General features: G+C 46.8%; 1 protein-coding gene across 2 annotated transcripts; it reads right to left on the bottom strand.

Annotated features, from left to right (window-relative positions):
* Positions 1-442: 442 nt before the first annotated feature.
* MPV17L (MPV17 mitochondrial inner membrane protein like) lies at positions 443-8,542 on the bottom strand. Of its 2 annotated transcripts, XM_032392272.1 has the most exons (4): positions 8,218-8,542; positions 5,160-5,230; positions 778-807; positions 443-694 (listed from the first exon to the last, which is right to left on the bottom strand). In XM_032392272.1, the coding sequence occupies exons 1-4, from the start codon at positions 8,525-8,527 to the stop codon at positions 515-517; spliced, it is 591 nt and encodes a 196-aa protein (XP_032248163.1). In that variant the 5' UTR covers positions 8,528-8,542; the 3' UTR covers positions 443-514. The 2 variants fall into 2 exon arrangements, with proteins under 2 accessions (XP_032248163.1, XP_032248164.1); XM_032392273.1 differs by lacking the exon at positions 778-807.
* Between the last annotated feature and the right edge of the window lie 994 nt (positions 8,543-9,536).

Genomic DNA, 9,536 nt, shown 5'->3' with positions numbered 1-9,536 from the left:
AAATGCCATGATGTCGCTGTTACCAGTATTAACCAAAGAATTAGAGGAGTAAAAATATTAGAGAAGTGAGACTTTCAGGCCAGAATGGGGAAAAAAAAGGTTTGGATAAAATTTGAAGTATTCCTGGATAATGAAACAACAGTCTATGCAAGAGTCATTCTCCAAAATGGAGCACATAACTGATAAATAGACTCTCTTATCGGCAGGCAATCCACTGCATTAAAAAAAGAAGAAGAAAGAAAGAAAGAAAAAGAAAATTATCATTGTCGGGGCGCCTGGGTGGCTCAGTCGTTAAGCGTCTGCCTTCAGCTCAGGTCATGATCCCAGGGTCCTGGGATCGAGCCCCACGTCGGGCTCCGTGCTCCGCGGGAAGCCTGCTTTTCCCTCTCTCACTCCCATTGCTTGTGTTCCCTCTCTCACTGTGTCTGTCTCTGTCAAATAAATAAATAAAATCTAAAAAAAAAAAAAAAAAAAAAAAAAAGAAAATTGTCATTGTCGGGGAGTCCTTGGCTTCTCATTTCTCAGGGGGCCTTTCAAGCACACTGGCCTCCTTTACGTGAAGGAAGGCGAAAGCCGACTGGAACGTGCCATCGCCACTCTGTTGTGAAAAGCAAAGGAAGGTGGCCCACAGAAAAGCACAGAGTCCAGTGTAAGCTGTCCTCCAGTGAACAGGAACCAGGCCGAAGTTGGTCAGCTGTAACAGAAAGAAAGAGTGCGCTAGGGTTCCCTGCCAATCACAGCCATCAATTAGTATTCTGAGTAGTTCTAGAAACTCACCTGCGCAAGAGGCCAGTACATCAGACCGCTCTGGAATACAGAAAAACTCGATGAGAATCCCTTTTATTTTATTTTTAAAGATTTTATTTATTTATTTGACAGAGAGAGACACAGCGAGAGAGGGAACGCAAGCAGGGGGAGCGGGAGAGGGAGAAGCAGGCTTCCCGCGGAGCAGGGAGCCCGACGCGGGGCTCGATCCCAGGACCCTGGGATCATAACCCGAGCCGAAGGCAGACACTTAATGACTGAGCCACCCAGGCGCCCCTCGAATGCCTTTTAATCACACACACAAAAACAATCCCAGAGATTAAGAAATACCAGGCAGATAGAATGCAGAGGCGGGATTGTATTTCAGACTAAGCCGATTAAATCAGACTCCTTAAAGCTCTCCAATAGAAGAGGGTGGGAGCAGTGCAACGAGCTTTGAGGTGAGAGGCAATTATAGTAGTCATATTACAGGTCCAGAATGAAAAGGCTCCCAGAATCAGCACCGTTTCTGTTAAACAGCTGCTTTCAAAATAACAGCATCTATGTGTACACTGTGGTTTTCCTGTTAGCCCAAGCAAAAGCTACAGGAATATATTTATAAAAGGATCATCAGTAAAGTTTTAAATTTATCATTCTTCATGGAATGATTTGTTAATAATATGTTCTGCTGGGGGGTGTCCGGGTGGCTCATCAGTTAACTGCCTTTGGCTCGGGTCATGATCCCAGGGTTCTGGGATCAGGCCCTGCATGGTTGTAGGGCCCCCTGCTCAGCAGGCAGTCTGCTTCTCCCTCTGCCTCTGCCCCTCCCCCCCCCCCTTGTTTCCCCCCCTCAAGTAAATAAATAAAATCTTTTTAAAAAGTAATAATAATATCTTCTACTATTTCAAGCAATAAGAGCCAGAGGTGACTCTAATTTTATCTAAAATGTTTGATTTTTTTTATTAAAAAAAGATTTAAGGCAAATAATATATTCTACTATTTCTTGCTATAGAATAAGTTTAGCTGACATTCTTATGGATTACAAAATGCCCCCAAAAAAGGGAATGCTTTGTTGTTGTTGTTTGGGGGAGGGAGAACAGAACTGTATTCTTCAAAAATACTGGTGTTGAGGCGCCTGGGTGGCTCAGTTGGTTAAGCGACTGCCTTCGGCTCAGGTCATGATCCTGGAGTCCCAGGATCGAGTCCCACATTGGGCTCCCTGCTTAGCCGGGAGTCTGCTTCTCCCTCTGACCCTCACTGCTCTCATTCTCTCTCTGTCATTCTCTCTCTCTCAAAAATAAATAAAATTTAAAAATATATATTTAAATAAAAAAAATATTAGTGTTATAATAGGTAAAAGAAGGCTGAGGAAAAGTTCCCAATTAATGGAGACTAAAGAGACATGGCAACTAAATGCACTACCTGACCCTAGACTGGATCCTGTACTAAAAGAAACAGAAATGCTATAAAGACCATCAGAGAGTCGATTGACAAACATGGCAGAAGGATGGTGGATGAGCTGAAAGGCTCATTACCATTGTTAAATGTATTGAAGTTGCTAACTCTGCTGTAGTTACATAAAATAACTTATTTATTCTTAGAAAATAGAACTTAAGTATCTAAGGGTAAAGGGTAATTCTGTGTGCAACTTACTCTCCAATGCTTCAAAGAAACAGACAGAAAGATGGATGGATATAGACAGATCAAGCCAGGAAATAATAAAACAAATGGGCAAAATATTAACTATGGGTGACTACGGGTAAAGGGTATTCTTTGAACTATTCTTGTTACTTTTCCATCAGTTTGAAATTATTTCCAAATTAAAGTTTTCAAAAACTATAAAAGAGATGAATGTAATTATCAGATAAATTTCTAAGAGGTAACATACCTGAGCCCCCCTACCATAGCTGGTGGAAAGAGACAGAAATTGCATGCCTTCTGCACAAAAACAAACCAATCAAAAACTCAAATAGTACCTACATGTCAACAACAAATAAACTAGGCATGTCCTTTCTACCTTCATCCAAAGAAGTTGGATCGGGCAGGGGAACTGAAGGACCCCATTTTCTAGACATAGGAAATTTACAAAATTTCTGGCTTCTTAAAGACATATATTGAGTGAAGTTTCTAAGAAAAAAAAAGCTATTCTACTCTTACAAATCCTTTGGGCTACAAGAAAGCCTTTTGTGACAGATTCTTTTTGGCTGCTTCTTGTTTTCGGACCCCTACAGTTTGTGCTCTTGGTTTCATTGATCAAGTTGACTCAAGAACCTGGTTTTAACCCAGTTTCTTCCATATCTAATATCCCTAGCTCTGGGCTCTCCTCTGTGCACTTGGAAATCTCCCTTTGGATCTTCTATTTTTTTTTTTTTAAGATTTTACATATTTATTTGAGAGAAAAAGAGAGTGAGAGAGAGCACAAGAAGTGGGGAGGGGCAGAGGGAGAGGGATAAGCAGACTCTCTGCTGAGCAGGTAGCCCAATGCCAGACTCAATCCCAGGACCCTGGGATCATGACCCAAGCCAAAGGTAGATGCTTAACCGACTGAGCCACCCAGGTGCCCCTCCCTTTGGATATTCTAAAGGTATCTAGAATTCAACATTTCTCAAACTGAACTCATTTTTTTTTTTTCCAATCGGCTCGCTATGTCGTATCTCAAGTGACGGGCCACCACTCACGCAGTTACTCAAACCAGAAACCTGTGGGTCATCCTAGATGTGTCCTTGCCCATTACCCCAATCACCAATCATTCACCCAGAGCTACCAATTCTACCTCCTAAATAGCTCTCCAATCATTTCTATTCCCATTCCCTGTTTCTTATGTGAACTTGGTTACAATAACTCCCTAGCTGGTTTCTCCTGGCACTATTACTGACATTCAGGATCCTTGGCATGCGTTCAACACCCAACAAAGGTGGCCTGTTGTCTTCATTAAGGGAGGAGAATCTGAAGCATCTGCAAGTCCCTGCTTAAAGCCCGTCTCTTCCCCAATTCTGCTCGCTTGCTCTTTTTTTTAACTTTTTTTAAAGATTTTTATTTATTTATTGAGAGAGAGAATGATAGAGAGAGAGCATGAGAGGGAGGAGGGTCAGAGGGAGAAGCAGACTCCCCGCTGAGCAGGGAGCCCGATGCGGGACTCGATCCCGGGACTCCAGGATCACGACCTGAGCCGAAGGCAGTCGCTTAACCAACTGAGCCACCCAGGCACCCCGCTTGCTCTTTTTTTAATGTTAAATGTCTACACCTCCACAGGATCCATGACATAATGGGAAAATATTCCTTTTTCCAAACTAAAGTAGAAGAAAATTACATTTGGATGTCGCAACGGGCTCACAATTTCTGCCCCAAGAGAAGTAACAAGTTCCGAATACTCTTTCCCCTTAAAAGGAAGAAGGACTGTCCCTGAGCATGTGGCTTCCACACTCCCTATCATCTGCCTCCAGCCATCAAGTGGGCAATGCTGATTCTGGGGCTCAGTGTCACTCAATAGAAAATGCCAAAAACAGTACGGGCAATAGCTGGCATGGCTTGGGAATTAAGTACATGTGAAGCCCGAGGCCAGTCTGTGTATATTGGGCAATCCTGAAAAGTCACTTCACTGGGATTAGTAAAATCAAGCATCCTCTAGGCCAGAAATGGAAAGCACCCCTGATTTTGCCAGGCTTTACGGATACTGCTCAATAAATCTTTATTGAATAAGCTAATAAATATTTGTTGGACAGGGGTGTGTATATTTGCATTGAGCAAACAGTACAACAGGTGACTTACTCTAAGCCTGGACATAATCTTGGGAAACATTATCCTTCACAAGCACTCAGCAGAATGTACACCTGGGAACATTGGCTCCAGAGTGATTGCATTCATCACTCAACGTTCTACTTTTCCTATTCTGCAATAACCTCTTTGGCTCCAAAATTCACTAAATAAACTGTAATCACTAATAAGAGTAAATTTAAAAAACAGGAATCATTGCGAACATTGACTAAAACTCAGACACTCGTGTATAGACGCTCCTAACGTATAAACACTCTTAAAGCTGCTTCTCATTTCTCTTTCGAAACAAATTTAAGATCTTGCAGTCAAAATACTATAGCCTTGGGGCGCCTGGGTGGCTCAGTCGCTAAGCGGCTACCTTCAGCTCAGGTCATGGTCACAGGGTCCTGGGATCAAGCCCCGCATCAGGCTCCCTGCTCCGCGGGAAGCCTGCTTCTCCCTCTCCCACTCCCCCTGCTTGTGTTCCCTCTCTCGCTGTGTCTCTCTCTGTCAAATAAGTAAATAAAATCTTAAAAAAAAAAAATACTATACTCTTGTGCCAACCAACTGGAGCCCTAACTTAAGAATAGTTTTCTTAAAATGTATTTAATGTTACAAATATACTAAAAGATCTTGGTTACCTTTTCAAAAGTCTGTCTTACCTTGTATGTATTCCAAAATTTCTGTTTCAGGTCCAAAAATATGTCATCCTTTTCCTGGAGAATACTCATACCTATTTGTAAAAACACACACCACAGGAATTTTGCAAGATTCAGTAGGAAGAAAACTGTATAACCGTTCAAGTTTTCTCTTCTAATATGCAGAGTACCCAGCAGGATCTCTCATTCATTATGTCCCTTCTAACCTAACAGTGAAAACATGACTTCCATTCTAAAACTAGATAAATCTTTTTTAAAAATAAATAGAATTTAAAAAACTAGATAAATCTTAAAGGAATGATAAATATGAAGTGAAAATAGCAGTATAAAAGTGATAGCAGAAAGATATATATATATATAAATTGTATTATATATATATATATAAATTGTAAGAGAATTCACAGCATTCAGATAGCAGGAGGATCAGTGACTTTTCTTCTCTGCCTTCCAAACTTTTTGTAAAATGTTTAAAAATCTTAACAATTTAGGGGTGCCTGTATGGCTCAGTTGGTTAAGCATCTGCCTTCGGCTCAGGTCATGATCCAGGGTCCTGGGCTCGAGTCCCACATCTGGGCTCCCTGCTCAGTGGGGAGTCTGCTTCTCCCACTCCCTCTGCCCCTCCCCCTGGCCTGTACTCTAGCTCGAACTCGCTCTCTCTCTCTCAAATGAATAAATAAAATCTTTAAATAAATAAATAAATAAAATTTTTAAAAATGTACTTTCCTTCTTTTTAAAAAGAAAAAGGCTGATGGACCCTGGGTATTCTGGCAACAACAAGTTCCCATCAGCATTCTAATCAGAATTATTCCAGTCAGAATTTGAAAGCAGAACACCAATTCAGGCTTTCTAAAAACACTCTGAAAACTTTGTATGTTCAACAACCCTGAAAGGAAATTCAGGGAGCAAAGACAAAAATCCTATTTTAGGAAGGAGTAAAAATAAAAGGGCTTTAAAAAGTCTCCTTCAAATCCGATTAGGACGAAGGGGGAATAAGAGGGTTTTTTAGTCAATTGCAAGGGATTCTTAGAACAGGATATACAAGAATACCCAGGCGCGTATTGGTAATATCGGGTGCCACTTACCAAGCACTAATTAAGCGCTAAGCACTTTATGCGCCTTATCTCATTGGACACCCGTGTCCCCCGCCCCCCGAAACCCAAACAATCCGCTGAGGTTGGGAGTTACAGAGGCGGAAACGAAGCTTGGGGAGGTTAATATCGGACCAAGTCCAACCCAGGTGTGGATTCCGAGCCAGACCTCCCCATCACAATCTGAGCTCCCCAAGGTGGCCCCAGCACAAAGGATCATATGATATACGCAATTTCCAAGTTGGAAATGCCTTGAACAAACATCCAACCCAACCCACCCCCCTTCATTTTCACACGAGGAGAGGGAAATTGGGCCAGAAATCTAAAAAGCAAAACAAAGCAGCCATCTGGGTCGGAATCCGTGTCAGGAGCCTCAGGCTTAAATCATAGGCCCCCTGGGGCCCCGTTTCTGCAGCAGCCCCTTTCTGGCTTCAGACAAAAGGACAACACTCAAGATTAAGAACCTGGCATGGGTTATGTTGTCTTCAGGCGAGTCACTTAACCTCCTTTGAGACTCAGTTTTGTTATCTGTAACACGGGAATAACAAAGAGGATCTGCCTCACTGGGTTGTTTGAGGAGTAAATGGAAACACGGTTCCCAAAAGCCCAGCCCCTAGGTCCCAACCCCTTCACCCGGGCTCAAGGCAATTGCCTTAATGGACCCGAGGAGCCCCTTTGCAGATGTAGCCTGGAAGTCACACCTTGGGACCAGGCACCCGGCAGCCCGCCCCCCAGGTCCTTTATTTCCCTGATCCCACTGGCCCTGCAGTTAGCTGAGACTACAACAGGCAAGCAGGGCCTTCATGCCTCCTGTGGACTTTGTGAGGAAAGGAACCGGATCTGGCTCCCCAAAATAAGATCCAGAGCGCAGTGTAGGTTTCTTCAAGGCGCTGACGTGACCTCCCTGACCTGGTTTAGAAGGCACCAGCAGCCACCGAAAAAAAGACCTTCTTGGGTCTTCTCTAGACCTTCTAAATCCCTAAATGCCAGGCCCAGGACCCCTGGATTTTCTTGGGGAATTGGTGACGGTCCCCGACCCTTTCTCCCTCGCAGGCTATGGAAACTGCCAGGAGGATGGAGGCTACAGAGCCCCTCCCATTGTTTTTGGTATTTAAAGCCCTAAGGAAGATTCCTGAAGTCCCGCCTTTGGCCTCAGGGCGATTTTCTGAGGAGGGACCTCCCACGACTTTCACACGCAGAGTTCTCCAAGGCAGGGTCCAAGGTCCACTCACATTTTCTTGGCTTTTCACAGAGGAACGGGAACCCCAAAGGAAAATCTTGTTACCGAAGCAGGACTAAGGCCTTGAGCACGAAGTTTCTGGGGAAATCTGTTCCTACCTCAGGTTCCAGCGGGTCTGCTCCCATGGCCCCGCGGCCCCTCGCATTTAGTTGGTGTGTTGGAAAGGAGTGTCTGCCAGTGGTCCGGAGGCCCATAGCTCCAGGCGGGGATTTTCCCGGGAGCAGGACAGCCCGGTCCCACAACTGCGTTATAGGGGTGGCAGCCGCCACGCCCACAGGCTGTGATCGCCTCGACACTCAAGCGGACCTTTTCCATGGGGGAAATGGACCCCCAGTCCTGCCTCCCTCCAGTTCCAGCCGACGCCCCAGGCCCCCCCCCGAAACCTCCAGCCACTGGCTGTACTCAACCCGGGCGTCCCAACTGCGATCCAGGCCCCTGCCCCCTTCACATCCCCCGCCTTTCCAGCTTCTCCCACTTAATCTTCGGTTCCCAGACTTCTCAGCTCTGGCACCTCGACCCTGGCCCTCTCAGGAGACCCCCTGAAATCCTGCCCCCACCCCCACCCCATGGCTTCCAGCCCTGGTTGGGGTCCCGCTCCATCCCTGCCTCCTGCAGCCCCCAGCCCCGGGAGCCGTCAGCCCCTGCCTCCAGTGCCACCCCGCCCCCACCTTGGATCCTTTGGCCCCCTCAGCGGATCTCGCCCTGGCCCCTGCTCCCCGCCCCGGCCCCTCACCGGCATAGAAGGCCGAGACGGCCACGGGCCCGCCGATCGCCTGGTCGCACAGCACCTTGGCCAGCACGGTGCGCGGCGCACGGCCGGGCAGCGCGCGCTCCAGCAGACGCAGCCACACGTAGTTGAAGTTGGCGTGGAAGGTCACGGCCACGGTGGCCACGCGCCGCGTCTGCTGCCAGTCGGCCGGACCGCCCCGCAGCCGCTGCTGCAGCGCGTCGCCGGCGGAGAAGAGCGCCGCGTAGAGCAGCACGTTCGTGGGCCACGGGTAGCGCCGGGCCGCGCGCAGAAGCGCCGGCCACCAGCCCGCCATGCCCGCGCGGGGGGCGCCCGCCAGCGACCGCGGCGCCCGCTCCCCGGGCCACGCCCGGCCGCCGGCCCTGCCCTCCGCGCCGCCTCCGCCACCTGCACCTGTCTTCCCAGATGCTCGGGAGCCATTGGGCGCCCCGCGCACACCCAGTCCGCGCCGTCCAATCCCCTGGCCACTAGCCATTGTGGGGCTGCGCCTTTGAAATGTGGCCGGTCCACGGAATGCATGATCCATTTCCATGAAAAGTCCAGAATAGGCTAATGCATAGCGACAGAAAGTAGACTGGTGGTTGTCAGAGACTGGGCGTTGGGCGGTGGGGGGAAGGGATGCGAAGTGACTGGGCGTGCGGTTCTTTGGGGGGTGAATTCTATGGTATGTGAATTATATCTCAAAAAGAAAAAAAAATAGACTGGTAGAGATGGGAAGAAAAGGAAAGGGGAAAGAAGGGATACCAAATTCCAGTTACCGAGAGGGTGGTGTATGTTAAATATTTATATGCAAGGAATTCACCCTTCCAACGCACACAATAGGCTGTCATGTCACTTAGGAGACAAATCCAGAAGTTGAAATGTGAAGCCTTTCGTGAATGAGAAGTGAGGCTGGAGGGACCTCACTGAATATTGCCCTGCAAAACATCCTGAGCTCCCAAGCAGTGTCCCAGAAGCAGGGGGTCACTGGGGACCTCAGCCACAGGTACCATCTCTGACCCCAAGGAACTCAGCCCTCCTTGCTTCTTTTCCTCCTTCTCTGACACATCCAAACCTATTCTCATTCTCTCCCTCTTCTATTTATTTACCCTATTTTATTTCCTTTTAATTTTTTTAAAGATTTATTTTGTTTGAGAGAGAGTGCGCGCACACGTGCGAACGGGGGGGGGTGGTGCAGAGGGAGAGGGAAAGGATGAGGCACCCCTCATTTTAATTTGTTTTGATTTTAAATTTTCATTTCCAAATGATTCCAGACTTAGAAAAAAGTTACAAAAATAGTACAGAGTTCCCATATAGGCATCACC

Source organism: Phoca vitulina, unplaced genomic scaffold (genome assembly GCF_004348235.1).
Source record: "Phoca vitulina isolate PV1807 unplaced genomic scaffold, GSC_HSeal_1.0 scaffold66, whole genome shotgun sequence".
Lineage (NCBI taxonomy): Eukaryota > Metazoa > Chordata > Mammalia > Carnivora > Phocidae > Phoca > Phoca vitulina.
This window is presented reverse-complemented; position numbering and strand designations above follow the sequence as displayed.

Excerpts from the sequence above, each read along its gene's own strand:
- MPV17L (XM_032392272.1), bottom strand. The coding sequence starts at position 8,527 with ATGGCGGGCTGGTGGCCGGCGCTTCTGCGCGCGGCCCGGCGCTACCCG. Across the intron at positions 5,231-8,217 it reads CGTCTCGGCCTTCTATGCCG|GTATGAGTATTCTCCAGGAA; the intron begins GTGAGGGGCCGG and ends TTTTACAAATAG. Across the intron at positions 695-777 it reads TGTACTGGCCTCTTGCGCAG|CTGACCAACTTCGGCCTGGT; the intron begins GTGAGTTTCTAG and ends TTTCTGTTACAG.